The sequence below is a fragment of the Plecotus auritus genome (assembly GCF_963455305.1).
Source record: "Plecotus auritus genome assembly, chromosome: 7".
Taxonomy (NCBI): domain Eukaryota; kingdom Metazoa; phylum Chordata; class Mammalia; order Chiroptera; family Vespertilionidae; genus Plecotus; species Plecotus auritus.
In genome coordinates, this window is record NC_137774.1 from 59,522,312 (window position 1) to 59,547,948 (window position 25,637).

Consider the following 25,637-nt stretch of genomic DNA (forward strand, 5'->3'; position numbering starts at 1 on the left):
TTGATGAACATAAATGCAAACATACTCAACAAATTATTAGCAAACTGATAATAATACATAAAAAATATCATACACTATGATCAAGTGGGATGCATTGAGCATCTTCCCCCTAGTGGTCAGTGCATGTCACAGCTACCGGCCAGTCATCCAGTTGGCCAGTCATCCAGTTGGCTGGTCATCCAGTTGCTTAGGCTTTTATATATATAGATAATAAACTATAAGTAGGCAAACTAAGAAACAATCCCATTCACAAATGCTTCAAAAAGAAGAACAGGAGTTCCAAAATGGTAGTAGAGTAAGTATAAACTACATGGACACTCTCCCAGGATCAAACTGGAATTACAGCTAAAATACATAAAAATTATCCTTAATAATCAACTGGAGTAGCTGGTGAGAACCCTGATAACCAAGGACAGAAAGTGGAGACCACATAGAGAAGGGTAGGAAGGGTGGAGGTGTGAAAGAGCTGGCCAGGTTCCTGCAGGTAGCAGCTGAAGTTCAGGAGGGATATCTCTGCTGTGTGGGATTTCTACTGAGAACTCTGGGGTCTAATCCCAAACTGGGTCCCTAACCGAGAGCACCAGAACTAAGAAGAGTACTCATATAACATCTGGCTGTGAAAAGCAGCAGGGTTGCTATCCACCAGGGAGAGATGGTTGGAAATGCAGGCACCCTATTTAAAGGGCCAACACAAAATTTCATGTGCATCCACTCACCTTGGGCTCTGGCAGAGGGAGGGTAGAGTGAACTAGAGCTGTGTGAGGAGAATCCAGGATTGGGGGCTCTGGGGTTAGACTCAGAAGGCAGCCACGCTGGCTTCCTGTGCTGAGTCATTCCCTCATACTGCAGAGGACATCTTTCTCAGGCAGACATTTATCATCCAAGCAGCTTTTGCCTTTGGGGAAGCAATTGCCCCACCCTGTTGGAAAACCTCTGGCCCCACCCTGTGGAGTCCATACCTTGCTGTGATCTATAGCCTGAGGTGCATTAAGACTCAGAGAATAATAATCAGACTACAGGCAGAGGCAGATGTCTGGAGGCTTTGAGTCTTTGCCTGATCTCTTTCTGAGCCTGGGGCTAGGAAAAGCAAACCTTGGTGTACATCCTGGTCCTTTCCAAAGGCACCCAGCCCTAGCTGAGGGAGCCACAAGCTGTGGATTGCTGATAGCTCCAAACAGTACTCAGGGCCGGTCACAAACAGAGTCTGACATTGTCCTGCACCAGAGACTTGGAGTTATAGCAGATCCACCTAATACATAGACACAAACCCAAACAGGCAGCAAAATGGGGAGACAAAAAAACAAGCCCCAAATGAACGAATAAGAGAATTCTCCAGAAGAAGGGCCAACTGAAATGGAAATTAGAAATTTACCAGATATGGAGTTCAGAATAATGATTACAAGGATTGACATTACCGCAAGTAAGGCTTGGGACTGTCCACAGTTAATGATTAGCTTGCCCTCCACGATGTTTCCAGGTCTCTTGAGCTGTCTGCTGGGTAAGCTGTGCTCTCCTCCACGGTTACAGGGATTCTGGAGCCGTCTGCTCAGGAGGAGGGTGGACCAAGAGATCCCCAGAGAGACTTCCTAAAAGGACTTGGCAGGTGAGTGCTGATGCAGGGAATGGACTGATGGGATCATGTCTCTTAATAGCACTAACCAGTCTTTAGAAGCCAGAGCTATCCAGGAGCGTGAACATCCTCAGGAAAACACAGTCCGCACTCCGTAGGGTCCATGAAAGGGAGTATCTGCCAGGTCTTAGCCAAGAAGTGGCACTGGGCAGAGGAGTCAGTGTCTTGCGTGGAAAAGGGAGATGGTGGGGTGGCTGGAAGAAGGGCAGACAGATGAGAACGGGGATTGAGTGGTGGTCAAGGATGGAGGCCTTCTGACGAGGTGAGACCTAAAGAATGAGAAAGAGGCAGCCAAGGAAAGAGGACAAGACCCGCAGGTTGGTCAGGAAATCTTCACTTCTGTTCTTTTAGAAGATAAAAGAGGAGGCATAGTATCTGAGAGCTTGAGCATTCTGGCTGCTGCTGGCCAGACAGTGGGGAATGGGAAACCAGCCAGCCAGTGGGACTCCTGGCTTGATTCCTTAAAGCAAAGGTTGTTAGACTTAAATTCCGCAGCCTCCACCAGGGTGCACATGTTGGAACTCCAGCCTACACAGCCTTGAGCCACTGTCCCTGAAGCCCATATGGAACAACAATGACAGCAGTTATAATTTCTAAAGTGATGCTGTGTGTCAGGTGCTGTGTGCTAGGTTCAGTTGAAGGAAATAGATGCAACTTGTATTAATCAGCATTCACTCTAGTAACAAATATCCAAGTATCGCAGGAGCTTGGAACCACACATATTTTTCCCATGGGCCTTTGGGCAGGCTGTGGGTGTGCTGGGCTCAGCTTAGCCTACAGGTGTTATCATTCAGGGACCCAAGCTGAAGGTAGAGTACCACCTGGGGTATCCAACACTCATGAGAGAGGGCAGAAATGCAAGGGCTCCTGACCAACCACACAATCACATCCACTCACATCTATGGGCAAGCCAAAGTCAACATGAGGGGGATACATACTCTTCCCCAGAATGCACTAGGCGAGTCATATGAAAATTAATGGGGACATATAATCCCAATACAGGGAAGGAGCAAGTTGTTGGGAACAACAATCAGTCCACCACACCCCTGTACTTTAAGCACTAAGGGGTTTACTGCATAGAACCAAGTGTCCACAAAGCTGCCAGAAGTGCTAGAGCGGTAAGATCTGGCTAAGTGCTATGCTTGAGGAGAAGGGCATGCCCAACTGAAATGGATGCCGAGTGCCAATGCACTCATCCACAGCAAATCCACTTCTGGGAGAAGCTGTAAGGTGGGGCTTGATCTCCATGAGCAGCTGTTGACTAGTGGAGTAGCTCTAGTAGGAAAGGCTCACTCTGTCACCTTCCTTCACAGGTCTGGCCATGCACTGGCTGCGGAAACTCCAGGGGATCTGCATCCGAAGGAGGATGCAGATGGCCTGTCGCACTGTCCACATTCATACCAAGCAACTGGCATCACTGCAGTGGGGCCACCAGGAAGTCCCTGCCAGGTTTAACTTCGCTGGCGATGTGATTGATTACTGGGCTGGCATGGAGAAGGTAATGGGTGGAGAAAAGACACAGAGATGGACAATTGGGCTGAGTTTACTAATTCAGCCATACATTCAATACATAGTGAACACATTACGTGTCAGATACTATGATGAGCTATGATGAGCTATGAAGTTCATCTCCCATGAAGGCCGCATTTGGTGGAAGCAAGAGGTGCATGGGCTTGGCAAAAAGAAGGGCCTAGGAGATTGGTGCAGGTGGGACAATCTGTTAAGTCCTTGGGCAACTGACACACAGTTTGCCTACACATTCTGCACGTGCTCTGTTGTGACATCCCAGGGTGAGACACAGACTAGTGGGCTGGGGTCACTGAAGAGGCAGATTTGGCTTTAATAAGAGAGAATCAGCACCTACCACAGACTGAGTCAGTCTTCTCAGAAAGTTGTGTGTTCCTGCCATTAGGAGTAAGCAAGCAGAATGGTCACCAGACAGAGATTGTCAAAAGGATTCCGGCATCGGCATCAGAGAAAGAGTGATGAGGAAATGTCTCTCTCCCTTCCCACCCTGGACTTCTAGACCTCCACCCCCTCCATGGCTGATGCCGCACTGCCTTCCCCTGAGGTTCTGTGCACATTTCGGGAGGATGAAAGGATCCTCTTGGCTGGGATCTGGGAAGAAGTGGGCTTACACGAATGGCACTCTCTCGGAGGGAGCCACACTGTGATGTTGCCATGAGGCCCTGACATCAGCACCCAATCCTAGTGCAGAGGTTGCACACGCTGGCCTCTGGGCTGAGCATGGCCCGCGGTACAGTGCACACTTCACACAGAATTTGGTCAATACTTGAAAATCTAAAACTTTCTGTTAAAAATGTAGATTTCTGGCTTTTCTCTGAAAGTTATACTTCCTTGGAATAATGAGGAAGGTCTTTACTACCATGACTCAGAATCCTAAGTCCACAAAAGAAGTGATGTAATAAATTTACTACACAGCCATCAAAACCCTGCTCCACTGACAAACAGCATGAGCAACATTTAAAAAACACCCTGGCCAGTGTGGCTCAGTGCTTAGAGTGTCTACATGCGCCCAAGGTCACAGGTTCAATTCCCAGGCAAGGGCACATGCCTGGATTGCAGGTTCATCCCAGGCCTGGTCCAGGTGTGCAGGAGGCAACCAATCTCACATCGATGTCTCTCTCTTTCTCTCTCTCCCCCTCCCTCCCTTTCACTGTCTCTAAAAATCAGTGGGGGAAATATCTTCCGGTAAGGATTAACGGCAACAAAAAAATTAGTGACAACCAGGGGGGAAATATGCAACTCATCAAAGCAAAAGAGTTAATATTCCTAATACAAAAGAGACCCTAGAAATCAAGAATAAAAAGACACAACCCAATATAAAAGTGGGTGAGGTATAACAAGAGACAGTTCACATCTTATTTGTGGTAATATATAATGAATTCATGCTGTTATTTTTTAAAGCATACATGTATAAAATTTCTCATTTTTAATTTCTAACATAATAAGTTTGTTTTACAAAATATTTTATTTAGTCCTAACGATTTTTTAAAGTATATTTTTATTGGTTTCAGAGGGAAAGAGATACAGAAACATCAATGATGAGAGAGAATCACTGATCAGCTGCCTCCTGCATGCCCCCCACAGTGGGGATTGAGCCTGCAATCCAGGCATGTGCCCTGACCAGGAATCGAACTGATTTCTTGGTTCATAGATTGACACTCAACCACTGAGCTACTCTGGTCGGTCAGTCCTAATAATTTCTTTTGCATTATAACTCCTGAATAATGGTTCTTTCTATTGTAATTATGAGCAAAATCTTAATTATAAGGAAACAGGGATACTATTTAAATAATGGCCCGTTTTCCATAAGTATTGTGGTTTAGTCATGAATAGTAATGGAAAATGTATTATTCACAGAGAAGTCATTCAGATAGTTCATTACAGAAATAATGAAATAGGAATGAATGCTATGATAATGTGAATCGTATTTCCAGTATTTATCAGCCTGCATGGCTTCCCTTGGCTTTGAGACTTGAAGGTGAGGACGGTGGTGGGCATATGCATCCGTGTTAGCAATGATGCTCATGGTTACAGCCTCTTTAGGTCACCTTCAGGCAAGTTTTCTGACTTTAAAATTATAAACACAAACATAGAATGCTAAATTCCAATTACAGCAAAGCTTTTAGATTAAAAATGCTTAAATAGGAAGATATTAAGGAAACACAATCAAAATTCATTATCTATAATAATAAAAGCATAATATGCTAATTAGACCAGATGTCCTTCTGGACGACCTTCCAGACGAAGCCGGGGCTGTGAGGGAAGGAAGGCCTATAAGAACATGTACAATGCAAGTAACTGGCATTACCCTGAATAAGGCCTCAGAGTTTGTTCCCAGCTTCATTGTGTGCATTAATTATGATTGGCAGTTTATCTATAATAATAAAAGCATAATATGCAAATTGACTGAAAGGCCGAACAGCAGAATAACCGTCCGGACGTCCTTCTGGATGACCTTCCGGACGAGGCTGGGGCTGTGAAGGCCTACTCTTGCATGAATTTCATGCACAGGGCCTCTAGTTTTTTATGAATGAGAACTGGGACAGAGATACCAATCCAACTAGTGCATCATAATTGTCCTTTGAGAAGCAAAAACCATTTCACAGAAAATATTGTAAAAGATCAGGGGAGGGGGGCCACTTTCACTTTATGCTTTATGATTGTGTTTATCTTATTTCCTGTATTCACGGCTGAACTGATATGCAATACTACTATTTTATAAATTCTAATTGAAATATTGATAGATAGAATCCATAGAACTAAAAACTCTTTAAGGTTTTTAAAATACTTTTTAAGAGCGAGTAAGGGTCCTGAGATCAGAAAGCTTAGAAAGCTTTCTCACCATGACCTTCCCCAGGCTGTGTCCCAGCCCCTCACCAGCAAGCCTCCCCTTCCCTCAGGCCAGCAGGAGAGCACCAGGCCCTGCCCTGTGGTGGGTGAGCGGCTGCGGGGACGAGGTGCGCTGGGACTTCGGCCAGCTGCAGGAGCTCAGCCAGCGGACGGCCAATGTCCTCACAGGAGCGTGCGGCCTGCAGCGTGGGGACCGCGTAGCCGTGGTGCTGCCCCGGGTGCCCGAGTGGTGGCTGGTGACGCTGGGCTGCATGCGAGCAGGTGGGTAGTTGACCCCCCTGGGCTGGCACCGGCTCTCTCGTGAAGGAGACTGATGGCAGAGAAATGCCACCATTCCTCCCTAAAGATGCCCCTGCATGCAGCATGCGTCCCCATTTGTTTAGGCAAACTATCTCCTTAGCGCCTGCTCTAGGCGGCTGGCCCTGGCAAGCCACGCATGGTCTGTGTGCTAGTGGGCCTTACAGATGTTGGAGAAAGACAGCATAAACTATCCACTGTTCACATCGTTACTTCACCACCATTTTGATAGGTGGCATGTGAATTTTATAAGAACCTATTAAAAGTCTGGCTCACAGCCAGTCTTTGTAACTAAAGTTTCATTGGAGCACAGCCGTGACGTATGTATTGTCCCTGCCTGAGCTGCAAGAGACCAAGGGCAGACGTGAGTCATTGGGACGGAGAGCATCTGGTCCGCAAAGCCTAAAGCATTTACCATTGGCCCTTGCAGAGGAGCCCTGAGTGGTCGGATCTGCAGCGGCCCTCGGCGGCTCAGTGGAGTGGTACTGAGGCTGGGAACTGCAGATGAGCTGAATCTGTCTGTGTGTCTCTGTGTCTCTGTGTGTGTGTCTGTGTGTGTGTCTGTGTGTGCCTGTGTGTCTGTTTCTGTGTGTGTGTCTGTGTGTGTGTCTGTGTGTGCCTGTGTGTCTGTTTCTGTGTGTGTGTCTGTGTGTGTGTCTGTGTGTGCCTGTGTGTCTGTTTCTGTGTGTGTGCCTGTGTGTCTGTTTCTGTGGGTGTGTCTGTGTGTCTGGTGTGTGTTTATGTGTGTGTCTCTGTGTTTCTGTGTGTGTGTGTGTGTGTGTGTCTGTGTGTGTAGGGCTGAGGGCGGGGTTATTAGGCATAGACTGTCGATGGTGTGACATTAGACCTCTTACAGCTCTGACAACCCAGGGAAACCTGTGTGTAATCCACTCTCTGGCCCTTGGTCTGTCGTTATTGCCATTCCATCATTGGTCATCCCTTCCCCCACCTCCCCTCCACTGGAGCCCCTGGCTGTCCCTCAGCATCTGCAGGGAAGGGAAGATGACAGCCCCCATTCTCTCTAAGCCTTCTGACTCCCCCAGGCCTCGTCTTCATGCCTGGGACCATCCAGATGACGGCCAAGGACATTCTCTACCGGCTGCAGGTGTCCAAGGCCAGGGCCATCGTGGCCGGGGAGGATGTGGCCCAGGCAGTGGACACGGTGGCACCCGACTGCCCATCTCTGAAAACCAAGCTACTGGTGTCTGAGAAAGGCCGGGATGGGTGGCTGGACTTCCAGACGCTACTGCAGTGAGTATGCATACGTCCTTGCCGGGTTTCCACCACAAGTGGGCCTGAACCAAGCACTCGGGTACAAGCGCTTCACCTGGGAGGTCAGGAGGAGCGCAAAGGACTGGCGAAGGGGTGGGTCACGCCAGCGTCACGGCAGGGGTGAGTGGGCCTTCTGAGGGCACACGCTGCTGCTCAGGGTTCTCATGGAAGGACCAGCAGTACCGAGCCATCAACGCCTGGCTCCACCGGGAGAGCATTGCCCGGTGGGACACTACCCACCCCGCTCTGGGCTACACACACGTGCATGCACAGTAGCTCCGGGTCCAGCCGGGGGCAACAGCAAGCCGCTGGCCCCCACCAGCAACAACACAAAGTGGGCGAAACTCACCCAGCCTGGTCAATGAAGGATCAGGGGCGCGGCCAGGAGCATCTGAGGTCACACACAAGTGATGACTGACACCCCGGTTTCTGGCCCCTCCTCCCGCCCCCCGCACCCCTCGGCCAGGCTGCTGTAGCCAGGGCAGCACTGGCGGAGCAACCTGCTTCCCGTCACGTGTCTGCAATCCCTCCCGGAGACACGGAGACACGGAGCCCAGTAAAGCCTGGGAGGACGGAGCTTTTCCTTCTGGTGACGAGGGTGTTCTGATAGCTGCCATGGGACTAGACAGCGAGGCCAACTCTGGGACATTCGAGATCAGGGCCCTGGAGGAGAGGTCTAGGGGTGCGATGCTTCGAGGGACTAGCTGGCACCCCTCTACCTGGTGCCATGTCAGAGATCCCGACAACAAGTAGAGGAGCATGTATTGAGTTCTTGCTAAGCAAGCAGCTCGTTCCGTTTGTGCTGCAGTTAACTTCCTCAGTAACTATGAGGCCCACTGATCCCATGCACTGAGATGGGAAGGGAGCCGGGCGTTCATCAGTCCCATCACGCAGCCCATAAATGTCAGCCCACGTGGCGCCCGCCCCAGGCTGGCTGGCTCGGACTCTCCTGACCTCCTCGCCGAAGCCTCCCTCAGGCGGGCCCTGGCCCTGCAGCAGGGGCGGGTGGGTAAGGCGCCACCGGGACCCCTGGTGCGGGCAGGCCTGAGACGGTGGCCCTGTCTCTGGCAGAGGGGCGTCCCCCACTCACTGCTGCGTGGAGACAGGAGGCCAGGAACCGGCGGCCATCTACTTCACCAGCGGGAGCACCGGGCTCCCCAAGATGGCAGAGCACTCCCATGCCAGCCTGGGCATCAAGGCCAAGATGGACGCTGGGTAAGCAGACCCCTCGCTACAGAGAGCCACAGGGCAGACCTAGAGCCTCGTCTGAATCAGGCCCAGTGCTCGTGGCGGCTACCCCTGGTGCCTCTGAGAAAGACAGGGAGCGGGCAGGCGGGAGCCTGGCTGGGCACCGGGCAGCCACTGTCCTGTGAATAGCAGAGAGCACAAGGCCTCCTCAGGCCTCTGAGCCATGAGCTGCTCGTCTGACTGATTAGCGCACAAGCATGTCAAACTCACAGCCGGCGGGATGCATGCTGTGTTTGAAGTTTGACCTGCTTGCCATGCTGTGCATCCCCCCAGACCGAGCCACGCCTTGTCCTTGAGGTGCTGGTGACTCGCTCTAACGCCACCCACACTCCAAAGGCGGCCTTTGTCAGCAGCAAATGACTTTCCAGAAGCTACCATTGGGTTAACTAGATGAAACGAGGTCTCAGATACCAGCATTGAGGACGCCCTCCAGTCTTCATCGTCCATCAGTGAGTCAGGGAACGGCCAGGTTGCCAGGGACTCTAACAGAACTCAGAGCCTTTTGCAGGAGGGGCTGCTCACCAGGTCCCTCCGTGACCAGACCTGGAAAATCATTTCTGCAAGAAGCTCAAACACCTAAATGCCCCCTCAGAGTCTGTGATACCAGAAAACTAAATTATTTAACAGAAATAATTTAGGAGAAGAGCCGTAGTAAACACAGTTTCTAAAATATGAAAGCTAAATCACTTAAATGTATCTAAGGTATTAATTCTCACCCCAACCCCCAAATTTGTTCCTGATAGACTGTGATCCAATTTTCTTACGACATTAAAAGTAGAAGCCACCTTCAGGCAGGGACACGGACCATGGTCTCCCACCAGGGGAGCTCTCCATGTCCAGGCTAACTCGCTGGCTTTCTGACAGACCTAGCGCCTTTTATTCTGGTCCCACAAGAGAAAGGAACAGGCTTAGGCCATTGTGATGCTTCAAGGAAACAGAACCAAAGGTCTGCTCCGCTGAACCTGAGCTCAGAAAGGCTCCTTGCTGGAATGATCACCTGGGCATGTTTTGTGAGGAAGCACGGTAAGCGTGTCCTGGTGGCTGCTACAGGTCAAAGCCGCACTGTGTTCTGGGGATAAAATGAGAATGAGACACAGTTATCTGTTAAGTGATGTCAGCTGGGATCACACCTTCCAAATACTCTCTCCTTCTGGAATCAGAATGTGTAGACAGAACAACTCTCTTTCCTCTGTCAGTTTCTGCTTATACACGCTCCAACAAAGCATGCAAACACACTCAGCGCACACACACACCTGAGCACACACACCTGCCCCTGCCCACAGGTGTGTACACTCTCTTGCCCCATTCCCCAGTGTGCATGTCATATATGCACGTGTGTTTCCTCTCTTTCCTCAGCCTATGGATAGACCTGCAAGCCTCAGACCTGATATGGACCATATCAGACACGGCTTGGATACTGAACATCCTGTGTTCATTTCTGGAACCCTGGACATCGGGAGCATGCGTATTTATCCATCTACTGCCGAAGTTTGACCCACTGGTCATTCTGCAGGTGAGAGAAGACCCACTGCACACCACGCGATCAGCCAGCCCAAAGTTTGCACACTCCAAATGACTGCAGTTTCTTTCAGCTCATCCAGTGTGACTAACCCTTACCCTATAGCTGGACATTGCTCAGTAAGCAAGATGGAAAGGGCCCAGCGTCCAGTGCTTGTGGGCCAGGGAAGGAGATAAACCCACATGCAGTTCAAAGAACACATTCAGGCGGCAGGCATGGGTCACTGGCTCACTCAACACGGGTTAACTGGTGCCAGGCATCCGATAGATGTGGTGAGCCCAGTGTAGGGTGGGGTGGGCTGTGGAGGTGACGTGGTGTGTGTGTGTGGTGTGTGTGGTGTGTGTGTGTGTGGTGTGTGGTGTGTGTGGTGTGTGTGTGGTGTATGTGTGGGGTGTGTGTGTGGTGTGTGTGTGTGTGTATGGTGTGTGTGTGTGGTGTGTGTGTGTTTGGTGTGTGTGGTGTACAGCACAGACTACAGGTAAAGTGCACAGAGCACAGCTATGTTAAGGGCACAGCTGGCAAACCGCTGACTGTCACAGAACTTGCCACCTTGGGCTGCTATAACAAACGCCATGGAGCGGGCTTTCCCCAAGACATTGCCCTCTCAGGGGTGGAGGCTGGCAGCCTGGGCCAGGGGGCAGGTCCTTCGGGTGCACAGACCACCCTCCTTGCCGTGCCCCCTGTGGTGAAGCAAGTGAGACTAACCCCACCACAGAGCCCGCCCTCAGGACCTCATCTGAACCTAATTACCTCCCAAAGGCCCAACACCTTCCCCTGGGGCTAGGGCTTCAACACGTGAACTGGGCGGCACAGCTTTCAGTCTATGACAGGCACCTCTGTCACCGCAGCCTTTTCAAGATGTAAGGCATTCCCATTACGGCAGGGAGTGCTCCCGCCAGCCACGCCACTGCCCCACTCCGTCAGCTCCTCATCCTCTCCACCTCCACTGCCACGGGGTAATTTGCTTCTCTGTGATCTTCATAGAGTGGAGTCACCCAGTGTGTGATCTCTTGTGTCTGGCTTCTTTCACTCAACACTGTGAACACTAGTGAGCACTCATGAACACTTGCCACCGGCTGCTCGATGGAGACGCTGGTCCTCTCCGGCTGCTGTGGAGTACTCCATTCCGTGTGCCAGTCACGATTTCTTTTCCATCCCACTGCGGATGGACATTCGGGTCATTGCCCGTTTGGATCTGGAGGGGTTTTGAAGAATGCATAGTTTTCCCACGGAACTTGCCAGGGCAGCCACTGACTGAAGTCTGCAAACAGGCTGCCCGGGGCAGCAAGGCCGGGGGAGGCTTGCTTTGCTTGCAGGGGTGCACCAGGCGCTGGGCTCTGTGTGAAGAGGGCTGGGCCGCGCACCTCCTGCGCCGAGTCTCTGTGGGAGTCCAGGGTCCACCCAGACTTCTGTTTGGCTAGCAACCGGTCAGGCTTGGTCTGGATTCTCTCGGGAGATTCTATTCAAATGATTCTGTCATTTTCTGATCTAAACAAATTCTTACTCTGCCTCCTTCCAAAAATGATGTGATCTGACTTCTGTTAAGTGGAACAAATAGGTTTTCCTAAAGACCTATTAGGAAAATAGAGATTGGAGTTTGGGGTGGGGAAGCTAACAAGGTGAAGAGAGTGCAGCAAGTGAGTAGGCACTTACATGCTGAGCTTCCCGTAGGCCAGGCAATAGGGAGACGGGATGTTTCCAAAGCTCTGACCAGCTCAGCGGGTGTGTTTGGAGGACGCCCTGCTGGTGCGGCTCAGCTGGTTAGAACATCGTCCCATGCACTGAGGGTCACGGGTCCGGTTCCCAGTCAGGGCACATACCCAGGTTGCAGGCTCCATCTCTGGTCGGGGTGCATACAATCCCCAGTCAGGCATGTGAACAACCAATCAGCGTTTCTCTCTGACATCAACATTTCTCTCTCTCTCCATCACCCCCTTTCTCTCTCTAGAATCAATGGAAAATATATCCTTGGGTGAGGTTTAAAACAAAAAGAGTGCCTGGAGGAAATAATCACATGGTTGGCTGATGTTAATCATTTTTCTATCTATTTTTGCCTCAGTCATTTTTCTGTAAGTTCTGTGCAGACAAAGGTGGTGTTGCATAGCAGCTAAGCATCCCGGCTGCAAATGCTGGTTCCGCTCCGGCTGGCTGTGTGGCCTTGGGCCACTTTGTCCTCTGAGTCACAGCTTTCCCTTCTGACCTGGGGGTGATCATGCACACGCCGTGAGGCTTTGTGAGAAAAGAAGGCGCCGGCACGGGGTCTGGCAAGTGCTCAGTACCAGCTAAGATTTAGGAGCGCTTCTGAAGTGTCGATAGGCACTTTCCCCCTGAACCCATCTGTCATAAGCTGGGCCAGGAGGTAAAGGCCCTGAACCAAGAGCACACAGGCAATCTGCCGCAGTGGCTGCTCCACTTCCCTGGGGGCTGGGGTTGCATAACCTGCAGGTGTGGATATGGGGGTGAGTCATTACATTGGCAGGAATAGGCAGCTCAATTTGACAAAAATGCCACAAAATAACCCTGGCCTTTCTCTCCAATGATAGGTGCTCGTTCCTCTGTTAGGTTGGGTTTGAGGGGACATGAGAATCGAGGCTCATTGGACCTGAAACAGACACAACCAATAAGCTAGGACTTAAACGCAGACCCTGCCACACCAGTGCCCAGGCCCGGACCACGGCGTGTCCTGGCCGGTTGGGCATCCGACCCGGGGCAGTGTCTCACCTGGCTCTCTTCCTGCAGGTGCTGTCCAGCTACCCCATCAACAACTTGGTGGGGGCCCCCATAGTTTACCGAATGCTGGTGCAGCAGGACCTGTCCAGGTGATGGGCTCGGGGTGGTCAGGACCTCCCACTCCCCCACGCTCACCTGCTGACCCCATGGAGCCCACACCATCTTCCGGGCTCCCAGGACCCAGCTCCGGGCCTGGGCAGAGCTTGGTTCCCAGGGACTGTGGGGGACACTCACCTCTCTCTCCTCAGTTACAAGTTCCCACACCTGCAGAGCTGCTTCAGCGGTGGGGAGGCCCTCCTCCCGGGCACACTGGCAAGCTGGAGGGCGCAGACAGGACTGGACATCCGCGAGTTCTACGGCCAGACGGAGACGGTACGCCTGCCTGCCCGAGGGCCCAGGAGCTGTCCCCCCCTCCCCTCCCCCCCCCCATTCCACTTTGACAATGAGAATACAGGCACTGTCCCCTCAGTATCTGTGAGCACCCCCTGCGGGTTGGCACTGAGAATGCAGCTGAGCTCATACAGGCCAACTCTCATGGAGGGTGCACTGGGGGGGCGGCGGGCGGGGGGGGGAGACTAATCAAGACATGACAGGGCAGCATGGAGTCTCCGTGGAGGAGAAGAGTAAGGATGTGTGCGGGGGCAGGTGGGATGCAGGCCTGGCTTCTCAGGAAGGGTAGCCAGGCAAGCCCTCTGAGTGGGGACGTCTCAGCAGAGCCCTGGCTTCTGGAACGTGCCAGGCACAGCTGCTCAGGCGGAAGGAGAACCACCAAGAGCCCCACCCCACCTGCAAGGGAGAGGTGGAACACCACGCTGGTGACCTCTTGGTGTGGCCCTTGAGGATGGCCAGGATCTGCTCGGAACTCTTGTCGAAGACGACGACGTTCTTATCCGCCCCGCCTGGGACGCACTGCGCTGCTTCTGAACACCGCCATCTAGTCGCTGCCCCTCCTTCCCCAGCACCTCTGCTGGGCCTCTCAGCACTTCTCCCTCATCCTCGACCCAACCCTCCAGCCTCCTGCGGGAGAACTCCTGGACTGCAGGGCTGTGTTGGGGGTTGCAGTGTGGGGAGGACAGTGCAGCTGGCAGGGTCAGCGGGGCGTTCAGAGGGAGCCTGCTTAGGCCCCCACATAGCTGTGGAAGTGTATTTCAGGGCCACATCAAGGCTGGCGACTTAGGGGAGGTAATTTAATTCCATTCGGCTTTAAAGGACTTTGGGTGCCCTTGCTCCCTTAGGAAAGTATGGATCCCCTAAAAAAGATTAAAATGTGGTTGTTAGTTTCTCCGTACCGGGGAGTAGTCAATCAGATTGCTTTCCAAAGAATTTAGGGCTTGCAGGGAAGGCAAGAGAGCAGGGAAGGGGAGAGAGTAGGAGAGGGGAGAGCAGGGGAGGGGAGAGAGCAGGGGAGGGGAGAGAGCAGGGAAGGGGAGAGATCAGGGGAGGGGAGAGAGCAGGGGAGAGAAGAGCAGGGGAGGGGGAGAGCAGGGGAGGGCGGAAGGGAGTCAGGGAATGTGAGTTGTCTTCCCACTGTGTGAGGACTGCTCTGCTGAGGGTTCTTTTTCTTTAGTTTTCTTTTGTGCTGTGACCTATGACCCTCCTGACATTGCCTGTCTGTCTGTTGCTTCCCACAGGGCCTCACCTGCAGAGTGTCCAAGACCATGGCCGTCAAGCCGGGCTGCCTGGGGACAGCAATCCCCCACTATGATGTGCAGGTGTGTTGGCGCCTGGGAGGGAGGGTGATGGGAAACACACATTTCCAGCAACTTGTGTCTGGCATTCTGCATGGAGGGAAAGTGCTGGAAAGCAAGTGTGTTACACTGGGAAAAGGGGGGAGGAGGGAAGGTTAATATTCTTATCATGCAGGGAAAACTCTTGGAACAGCCGGCAGTTCACTGGCTGGTTATATAAACACTAGAGGCCCAATGCATGAAAATTCATGCAAGAGTAGGCCTTCCTTCCCTTGGTGCCAACACTGGCTTCCCTCTGGCACCCAGGACCTGGGCTTCCCTCCTCCGGCTGCCCACAGGCACCAGGGACTGGCCTGGCTTCCCTCTGCCGTGGCTTTGTCAGGAAGAACGTCCAGAAGACATCCAGTTTAATTAGCATAGATGTACATTTTATTATTATTATTATTATAGATGTACATTTTAAAAACCACAATAGGGTAATTTTGCCATGTCCCCTGGCCACTGCTGTTCCTGCTGAGCCACCGAGGTGGCACCTTGGGGACCTGCTGCTGAGCGGCAGGTTGAGAGGGCCCCGCAGAGGGAGGGGTCTGGCCCCGGGCGCCTGGTGCTTGGAGGGTAGCCTAAACGCCTGGCTGCACAGACAGCGCGCCATTAGCGTGCGGGCTGAGATCTGGTCCCTGAACCCACTGTTTCTTCAGTCGCATCCCACGCAATAGAACTCGCATGTGCCCATGGCCGTGCAGGTCCCTGCAGGTGTGGAGTGCAGTATGCGCCCTCTTCCGGGCCACTCCCCGCAGGCCCATCCAGGGAGCACTTTTCCTCGGTGTCTCCCACACCCCCATACAGTCCTGTGATGTCAGCGGTGTCACCTTCCTTCTCCAGATGAAGGCACTGAGACAGGAGCTTCAGTCGCTCGAAGACCACTTGTTGGGCAGTGGGTCGGGATTTGCATTTTGATCTGTCTGGTGCCCAAGTTCACAGGCCTTGAAGGTAACAGAGGTGGCTGCTCTGCCTCCTGAGCTCCTACAGCCAGATACGTCTGAGCTCCTCTGGCCCAGGCTCCATGGGGGCTTCACCTGAATGATGCCAGGCAGACGGGTTTGAGACCTGGGATCCAAGCGCCTCGTTTCCCTGGGTTCCGGACCAAGTGTTCAGCCGCCACTAGAGCCCGAGGGCCTCCGCGTGCCCAGTCAGCTCTCCCCGTTGCTGCCCAGGCCCCCATCCCATGGCTCATTCCCCCACCTGCTTCCTCCTGCAGGTCATCGATGACCAGGGCCACATCCTGCCACCTGGGACAGAGGGAGACTTGGGCATCAGGATCAAGCCCTATAGGCCCATCGGCATCTTCTCGGGCTACGTGGTAATGAACGCGGGCTCTTCCCCCTCTGCCCCTGGTGAGAATACGGGACTTTGAGAGGGATGAGAGCCAGGTCCCAGAGCTATGGACTTCCCAAGAGGCATTGACCAGGAGTACCCAGTGTCTAAGAAGGATGCTTTGCCAAGAGAGAAGATGGCCCTGCGCCGCTGCCAACCTTAGCCTAACACTAAGACCAAATCTGGAGAACTGTCTTTACTTGGATGCCCCTTTCCACCCACAAGAGCTGCTCGTGGCAGAACGCCTGCTGCCCTGAACCATATGCGCTAGATTCTCCCAGGGCCAGCCCTGCACCCAAGCCTCATCCCCACTCCTCTGCCACACGGATTCTCTGCCACACGGATCCTCTGCCAAGCCGCCTGAGCACATCACACTGGGACTCACCACAGAGCTGGGGCCTTCCTGTCTTCAGACCTTGGAACATTAGAAACAGATGATCCTCAGTCCAGCCGCCTCACTTTAGAGGCGAGGATGGTGAGACCAGAGGTTACAAGGCGCATGCGAGCCCACCGCTGCTGAAAAGTGGGCAAGGAAGGCCTGAAGCATTAACCAAATAGTAAATTCAGTGATAATAGTTGCTGCCACTTCGTGTGTGCTTGCTGCATGACACACAGTCCTAACACACTTTGTAGACATCACACTCATTTAACCCTCCAATGACCTTAGGAGGTCCCTGGAGCCAAATTTCTTAAGTTCAAAACCCTACTCCACTATTGACTGTGTGAGGAAGTGACTGACCTCTCATGCCTTGGTTTCCAAACCTATGAACTGTGTATTGTAATACCTCATAGCATTACTATGGTTCTCGAAAGGCATTATTATTTGTGAAACACTTAGAACAGTGTTAGGTGAGAGTGCGCCAAAGGAAAGAATTGACGGAGACCCACATTATCACCCATGATCCAGATGAGGAGACGTGAGCCTCGGAGAGGAGGCCAGCAGGCTGAAGGCGCTGGAGAAAGGGTCAAGCTGGGGTCAGGAGATTTGGCTTCAGGTCTCCGCTCTGCTGTCTGGAATGGCTATTGGGCTTTGGACATGCCTCTTGATCGCTCTGGTCTTTAATACCCATATTTTCCACATGAAGACAGTAGCCTGTGAACTCCCTATGCCGTCTTTGAACCCAAAGACTGAATGTCCAATCTGGAGCCCACACGCCTACATGTAAACAAAATACCAAAATGCACTAAAGGGGTGAACCCCCAAGCCTTCTCCCTGGTCAAGAACACCTGCCTCAGCTGAACAGAGGGGCCCAGCTGGTATATTTCTAGAATTTTCAAATCTAGCAAAGGACCCATGAAAGCATCCCATCAACCTTGGCTCCCTTAAATGGTGTCGTGAAACGGAACAGGAGTCAGGCTGACACAGAAGGGAAGGTGGGCCCAGGCAGGGGAAATGCCCTGGGGCACGGGGTCATGGAGGCATTAATGTTATCCTTAGACTCGAGCGGGGGTAGGGGGGCAGTACTGGGGGGAATAACTGAAACGAAGGGGGAGACCAGCTCCACGGGGCTGGGGTTGACAAGTTCAGGGCAGCCTGCCAGGTGCAGTTGTTCAAGTTGTGAAATGCACAGCCTGCACGGCTGTTCATGCAGCCTGGCCTGGGGCAGAGGGTGCAGGCTCTGCAGGCACAGCAGCTGTCTTTCTGTGGCCCCAGGACAATCCTGAGAAGACAGCAGCCAACATTCGAGGGGATTTTTGGCTCACAGGAGACCGAGCCATCAAGGATCAAGATGGATATTTCCAGTTCATGGGGCGGGCAGATGACATCATTAACTCCAGCGGGTGAGCTGGGTTCTGGACTAAGAAGTGTAATCTGGGTCCTTATTCTGATGATTCCAGACCTTGGGCCTGGCCTAGAGGTTGTGCCCAGTCTTCTCTGACAGGTGGGTTCTTCTCCAGATACCGGATTGGACCCGGAGAGGTGGAGAATGCACTCATGGAGCACCCTGCTGTGGTGGAGACAGCTGTCATCAGTAGCCCAGACCCCATCAGAGGAGAGGTGATGGGGAGCAGCAGACTGGGGGTGCAGATTTGGGAAACAAGGGCATAAGGTATGATGGTTAAGAGGATGTACTCTGGCAACTGGACAGCCTGAGCCAAAATCTTGGCCCTCCTGCTTACTCGCTGTGTGACCTGGGACAAGTTGCTTAGCCTCTCTGAGCCTCAGTTTCCCACCTGTAAGATGAGGGGTAGTTTGATGAGTAAATGTGTTAATATTTATAAGATGCTTGGGATAAGATCTGTCACATAGCAAGCACCTCAGAAGGTCTACTGTTGTTGGCACTTGAATCAGAACTGATCCATGACCAAAAGAACAGAGGAGGGATTTGAGTCAAGAGATGGAGCCCCCACGCCATGGATTTGCAGTGAGACTATGGGGAAGATGGAAGACCCTTATAATAATGTAGGGCTATAGAAAAAGGTCCAGATGGAGTCTACGGGAGCTTGGTGTGGGTGGGGGGAGGTTAAGGTGCAGAGGTGTGGGTCAATGTCCAGCTACATCTCTGCAGGTGCGTGTTGACACTGTCATATCTCTGGCAGGTATGGGACATATCACCATGGAAACCATAGCAGCCACTAGGCAAATGGGGCCCAAAGAGGATCCTCTACTGAGAAAACTCTGTGCCAAGCATGGAGCGAAGCCAGGCTGCATATGATTTCATTGTAGTTCCCACGAATTAAGGAAGACAATCAGACCTCCATTTCATAGTTGTGCATGCTGTAGCATGGAGGGTGAACAGATCCTCCGGGTCTGTGGCCCATATCCTGTATTGTCTTCTCTTCACTTACACCTAGCTTCTCCCTGTCTCTCTGTTGCCTCTGGGATATGAAGTGAGCCAGGTCTCAGTCTGCAGTCCTAACTGCCCACCCAATAAGCCATTTGAGAAATTTGGACTCTTGGCCATTATTACCCCCAGTTTCTCCCTTTTCTTGGCCCCAAACACCTGGAGGTACAATGGAGAGGACATAAGGTCGGTGGCTGTGGAGGAAGTCCTAACACTGACTCTGTCATATCCCAGGAGGTGACGATGCGCTCTGACCCCTCTCCTCTTGCCCTCATCCTCGCTGCAGGTGGTGAAGGCCTTTGTGGTCCTGGCACCACAGTTTCTGTCCCGTGACCCGGAGCAGCTCACCAGGGAGCTGCAGCAGCACGTGAAGTCGGTGACAGCCCCGTACAAGTACCCGAGGAAGGTGAGGGCTCTGGCACCCCAAACTTGAAGGAGAGATGGCCTCCTCTCATATTTCCCTTCTTCTGGCTGTGGACCAGGACTCTTATTTCAAAGTTCTGCCTGACTATGACCAAGAAAGTCCCCCCAAAACCATCCAGAAACTATTCTAGATGCCTGAAAGGCAGCCTCAGCATTGAGCTCACCCTGATTGAAACCAGATGCTCTGTAACAAGTTCTAACCTATATCCGGCTACATTCCCACTCTCTGCACCAAGGTCTTGCTATATTACTCAGGAGTCTTTGGGCTGCAAGTAACAGAAACCGACTTGAAGTTCATTTCTCACACAACTGATGAGTGCAGGGGGGTGAGTGCTTAGTCACGGCTGGGAACAGGCAGGCCAGTGAGGGTCAGGGATGGCTCTTGCCCCCGGGCTCTCCTTTCTGTATTGACCTCATTCCTTGAAGTGCTCTCCAGCAGCTCCACACACTCTTTCAGCAGCTTTGCAAATCCCCGTAGAAAAAGAGCATCCTTTTCCCCCAAAGGACCAGCACATCTTCAAGTTGATTCTCATTGGAACAGTTCAGGTCACGAGTCCATTGCTAAACCAATCCCTGTAACTAGGGGATGAAACACTCTGATTGGCCAGTTATGGGTCACATGGTCACCCCTGGAGGGAATGCAGGAAGATGGGAGGAAGGGCTGCCCTACACCAGGACATGGACTGAGTAAAGGAGGGTGGCTCCCACGGGTAAATGGAAGAGCTGTTATCAGAAAGGGAAAAAAGCATACACTCTATCTGTTTTCACTGTGGGGCAGGGAACTGAGGCATAGAGGTGGACACAGAAGAGGGACCCAGTTTTTGGAGTTGGGCACAAACTAGGACTTTGTCCCAGGGAAGGATTTAATTTCTCTTCTTTTGAGTCTGGGGTGGAAGGTGAGAGCAGCCACACGAAGCCCCTCAGATTCTATGTAACCCAGGTGCCCACTGACAACTTGTCCTCACATGCTGTCCCTGGCGGGGTTTCTGAGAGGCAGACTCAGAAGGAGACTAACACGCCAGAGGTTTGTGAGGGAGTCTTTGGGGGGTACTCTTGGGAAGGGAGGGGTGTGGATTGACTGAAGGTAAATTTGCACTGTGATGTAGCTTAGTGGAGGCCTCAGCCAGCCCCATGGGGAGTCTTGAAGCTAAGACACCCTCTCAGTTTCCTGAGCAGCAGTTGGAGAAGGGCCTTTACAGCCCCTGGATGCAGGCTGCCCTAGGCGGGGTGGGGCCCTGGGTGGGGCGGGGCCCTGGGAGGGACAACTCTCCTGAGCTGCTGTGCTCCCTAAGGGGCCTGGCAATGGAAAGTGAGTCTTCCATTCCTGCAGGGACCTGGGTAGTACATCAAAGAGTCCACCACACAGACTTGCATTCACCTCCATCACTCACTCAGCAATCTCTCTGTGCCTCACTTTTCCTATCTGTAAAATGGGGATTATGGTGTCACCCCTCCACAGGTTGTTAAGAAGAACAGTTAATGTTTGTAAGGTACCTTAGCAACAATTTAATAAGTATTTTAAAAGCGACTAGAAATCTGACCACACCAAGCATATTATGAATTTTGACTTGTAGCTGAATATTTCTGAGGATCCAGTGGAGAGGGTCCTGTCACACAGGATAGCAGTGTACTCCATAGATGTGTCTCATTTTACATCTCCCCTTAGAATGCCCTGCAGTGGTTCTTCTCACACCCTTCCTCCTCCCAGCAACCCCCGTTCTGCTCCCTTCTTCATGATGCGCAGCATCGCTTTCTTCTTCGCTGTGGAACCTCCTCTGTGGTTTCCTTCTACTTTCCACTAACACACTATGACCAAAGAGTCATGTTTTTAGGTCATACTGCCTTTGTGGGAACTACTCAACTCTGCCCTGTAGTGAGAAAGCAGCCAGCCACAACTGCAAATAAACACGTGTGGCTGTTGTTTCAATAAAACTTTATTTACAAAAACAGAAGGGCTGGATTTTTCCCACAGGCTATAGTTTGTCAAACTCCTGCTTTATCTGACTGTGGTTTTAACAAATTCTTTCCTTTACAAAGTTAGTCTTGCCTCATGGCAAGTCAGCTGCTAAGAAGATACTTTTTCCATACCAGTATCCCTATTATTATTATTTTCCTTAAACCCAAAACCATCTGATTTCTAGACCAACGCTCTGGCAAGCTGAGCCTTACAGCCAGAAGCCTCGGTGAATTCTCTTCCTCGCCCACACCTTAGGATTCAGGAGTATTAGAGACAGAAGGGTCCTGAACATCAAGTATTCCTTCCCACTGGTGAGAAAGGTGGAGTTGGAGAGGTTTTTGAGTTCTGCTGAGGACACACCAACAGAAAATGATGGAGATGAAATTGAAAACCAGGCTTCCTAACCCTCAGCTGCCCTTGTCTCTAGTCCAGATCCAGACCCAGGGCTAACATCTTGGGTGTTGACCCTGCCAAGAGCTCAGCCTGCACTCATCCTCACAACAACGCCACAAGGTTGTGATTTCCAGGTGACTTGGCAGGAAAGATGAGTCTAAGGAAAGCCTCGTTCAAAGCCAGGTAGATGGTAGGGGAGAGACTAGGGCATAGAGTCTGATGTCAGAGCTCAGGTGTCTGACTCCTGTGTGGTGTCAGTCCCCTGCACTGCTCTCCCTGCCCCCCAGTACATCAGAGACCAGTTGGCTCACTCTTATGTCCTATTCTCATCACTTTCTAAACCTTCTTGTTGCACCTTCTTATGTCCTGGGAGTTTTTCAAGCTCAGTAGTCACTCACCTGGAGCCTCCCAGTCCCGGGAACTTCCCCTCACCTACAGCAATTCCTCCAAAAATTCAACCTGTGGAGTCATGGATGGCCAACCCTGAACTGATCTGTCCCAACAGGTGGAGTTTGTCTTGGACCTGCCCAAAACTGTGTCTGGGAAAATCCAGCGGACGAAGCTTCGAGATCAGGAGTGGAAGAGGCCTGGGCCAGCCAGGGCCCAGTGACACCTGCAGGGAGTTTCCTTTGGGCCCTGCCCCCCTTGTCCCCTTCATCCCCTTTGGGCCATCTGCCTTCCTCTGGAGATGTGAGATTCTTTACGATAAGACATCTGAGTTTTGTCTTTCCCTGTTTATTAGCTCAAAGTTTTCCATGTTACATGTTGAAAGAAGAAAGGGAGAATGGGGGGAGGGGGAGGAGACATATGTAATACTTTCAACAATAAAGAATTTAAATGTTTTTAAGAAGAGGATCAAAATGAAGAAGAAAGGGAGGGGGGATGGGGGTAAGGAAAGGAGAGGGGAGCAGAGAAAAAGGAAAGAAAAATGGGAGAGGAAGATTAAAACAGCAATTGAAAAGAAAAGGAGGGAAGGAAGTTGGCATGGAAGGAGGGAGGAAAGATAGAAAGAATTAGAGGGAGAGACAAAAAGAGAACGAAGGAGGAAGGAAGGAAAGAAAAGAAAGATCAACAAAAATAGAAACTGATAAAGAAAAATGATGGAAGACAGAAGGATGAGAGAGAGGGAGGAGATGGGCAGTATTATTACTCCCATAGATGGACAGACAGACAGACAGTAACCAAGTCAAGCAGAAAACTAGATTTTAGGAAGGAAATAAAAGGCCATGGCTCCCCATCTCCCCCTGGAACAAGACCTCCATACAGGCTCAGGAACCCAGACCTTTGGGGGAAATCTATGACCTACTCAAAGTACAGATTCTGCCTCTCCTCTTGCCACTCCATCCTGTCTCCCACGGCTTGTGTGAAGCAAGCCATAACATTCACCAGAACATTTCACAAAGATTGGTTTACTATGACTACAATGAAATCACCAACTCTTGTCTTTTTCAGGATGAGATCAAGCTAGATCACCTCATTCTCTGTGTCCTTGTCTGGTAAAAGCCTTTAGACACCCCTGAAACCCAGAACCATGATGTAATGTTTGCCAAGTCTCTGTGCATAACTTCCCTGGACAATCATGAGCTCCAGAGGGGCCCCAGGCTGACCAGGGCATGTGTTCATGACATGAGGTGTCCCGGGCTTGTTGCTGTTATTCAGAGAGAGACTGTGCAATGTACCTGGAGGAGGGCGGTCATCTCACTTCCGCCCAATATTGCTTCAACATCAGATTCCAGTTGTGCAGGCTCAGGGGTGGTCATTATATCACATGGTAGAGTTTGCACTTCATCTGGAGTGTGATGAACTCAGTGCACTAAGCATTTCTAAAGGAGTGCCTGGTAGTGAGTGGCGAGGGCATTAAAGGAGAATTTGAAAAATGCTTAGAAGAATTCCTTCTTCTAGGAGCTTGGTGACTTAGTGATTAAGGAAGGTGGAGGGGTAAAGAGAAGGGAGGTGCTGAAGGGTGATATCTAGTTGTTTGAGTAGGTAAACTGAGGTGGGGGGTCATAATACAGGGGAACCTTGGTTCTCGAACTTAATGCATTCTGGAATGCTGTTTGGGAAGCAATTTGTTTGAAAACCAAATCATCTTTTGCCATTAGAAATAATGTAAATTTAATTAATTCATTCCAGACCTAAAAGTGATTCCCTGTTTTAACCTTTCTTATATACAACACTAGTGGCCCGGTGCATGAATTTGTGCACATTGAAAGGGAATTAATTAGAAGAAATAGTTTAATATCACTATTCACCCTTTCTCTATAATATAAGTGTAGTAGATTAAAGAAAAGTAGCAAAATGTATATGAAAATAATATATAAATTTATTAATAAACAATAACAACATGATATAATAACAACAAAGACATGATATAAAAACAACAAAAACATGATATAAAAACAACATTGATACAAACAATGACTGATAAATTGATTAAACTTATTCTAATATCTCCCTGTATACCACATTAAGAGTGAAAACACTTTCAGAATGCTTGACTAATTTCCCTTGTGAAGTATTTACAACTTTAACTTTAACGTCACATGCTCTTTGAACTCGAGAGAAAGCAACATATAACTGACCATGTCTGAAAACGGGTTCAGGTAGGAATATTCCTACTCTGTCTAGAGTTTGTCCTTGTGATTTATTAATAGTCATCGCAAATGCTGGCATCCTGGGAAACTGTCTTTGAATTAATTTAAATGGGAGGCCAGTGTCAGATGGGGACAAAACAATTCTCAGAATCAGAACAACCTCTCCTTCCGCAGATCCTGTTAATACTTCAGCTTCAATTATGTTAGGTCGCAACCTTTTGATAATAAATCTAGTACCATTACAAAGACCCCATATACTATTAAGATTTCTCAGTAGCATGATGATTGCACCTACTTTCAATTTTAATTTATGACACAGCATTCCCGAAGGTGTAATACTATTAAGAAATTCGATGAGAAAATTTTCCTTTTCGCCATCATCCATTGAATCAATGGAATCATCACTCAAATATGTGTGAAAATCTCCATTGAGTATATCCAAATTTTATTTAATTTATGAAATTGCTCATTTTTAGGACAAAGAATTGTACGTTTGGATATATTTTTAATATTATTGATAGATACACTATTTCCAAAGGTAGCTTCAATAACAGATCCATTACAAATCATTTCACGATGGATTTCAATAATACCCATTCCTAAATGAAAACTGCTATCAAGTTTGCCATCTCCAAGTTTTACTAACCATTCACGATAAGCAGAGTCCTCTGATCTCATATTTGTTTTAAGAGACAACTGTCTGAAACATCCCCAAACACTACAGTACTTTAAACTCATTTGTACTATGGCTGATTGCATAGCATGCAGCACTACACTGAGACATTGTCGAAAATCCCCTCCGAGAAGAACTTCCCCACCAAATGCAACATTCAAATTCATAATTTCTCTTAGTAATCTGTCCATGGCATTTATAGCATGACTGGATGCCATGGTGCATTCATCAATAATGAGAGGTTGGGCTTTTTAATGGTTTTAGCAACTTCACTGTTTATATCAAGTCTAGAAATTGAAGTCTCATTTAATGGAATTGGTAATTTATATTGGATATGAAAGGTTCTTCCACTGAGAAGTAAATTTGCAGCAATTCCTGTAGACGCTGTGGGTAAAACAGTACCACCACAACCTCTAATATAATGTATTAAAACTTTATAGAGGAGAAACCAAGATGGTGGCATAGGTAAATACCTAAACTGCTGCCTCGCACAACAATTTCAAAACTACAACTAAAAGACAGAACGGACACCATCCAGAACCACAGGAAAGCTGGCTGAGTGAAAATTCTACAACTAGAAGGAAATAGAAAAGCTCACAGAGAATTGGAGGTACGGCAAAGGGTCTTTGTGCGCGCAGAGAGGAAGGGCGGCTGAGAGCCTGGCTGAGTTTCTCTG

At 50.3% G+C, this 25,637-nt stretch overlaps 1 protein-coding gene across 2 annotated transcripts; it reads left to right on the plus strand.

The window, feature by feature from the left end:
* Nucleotides 1–1,466: 1,466 nt before the first annotated feature.
* On the plus strand, nucleotides 1,467–22,748 carry LOC308253827 (acyl-coenzyme A synthetase ACSM2B, mitochondrial-like). 2 transcript variants are annotated; one of them, XM_080679589.1, is made up of 14 exons: nucleotides 1,467–1,603; nucleotides 2,944–3,128; nucleotides 6,058–6,268; nucleotides 7,348–7,555; nucleotides 8,648–8,791; nucleotides 10,181–10,337; nucleotides 13,083–13,162; nucleotides 13,322–13,445; nucleotides 14,705–14,785; nucleotides 16,020–16,121; nucleotides 17,790–17,917; nucleotides 18,035–18,134; nucleotides 19,208–19,327; nucleotides 22,200–22,748. In XM_080679589.1, the coding sequence occupies exons 2-14, from the start codon at nucleotides 2,952–2,954 to the stop codon at nucleotides 22,302–22,304; spliced, it is 1,737 nt and encodes a 578-aa protein (XP_080535715.1). In that variant the 5' UTR covers nucleotides 1,467–1,603; nucleotides 2,944–2,951; the 3' UTR covers nucleotides 22,305–22,748. The 2 variants fall into 2 exon arrangements, with proteins under 2 accessions (XP_080535715.1, XP_080535716.1); XM_080679590.1 differs by lacking the exon at nucleotides 6,058–6,268 and having other exon boundaries at nucleotides 1,476–1,603; nucleotides 7,410–7,555.
* Nucleotides 22,749–25,637: the final 2,889 nt, after the last annotated feature.

What these genes read in the sequence shown, in the direction of transcription:
- LOC308253827 (XM_080679589.1), top strand. Translation starts at nt 2,952, where the DNA reads ATGCACTGGCTGCGGAAACTCCAGGGGATCTGCATCCGAAGGAGGATG. An exon ending in ACTGGGCTGGCATGGAGAAG is followed by an intron (nt 3,129 to 6,057) that starts GTAATGGGTGGA and finishes CCCTTCCCTCAG; the next exon opens with GCCAGCAGGAGAGCACCAGG. An exon ending in GCATCTTCTCGGGCTACGTG is followed by an intron (nt 16,122 to 17,789) that starts GTAATGAACGCG and finishes CTGTGGCCCCAG; the next exon opens with GACAATCCTGAGAAGACAGC.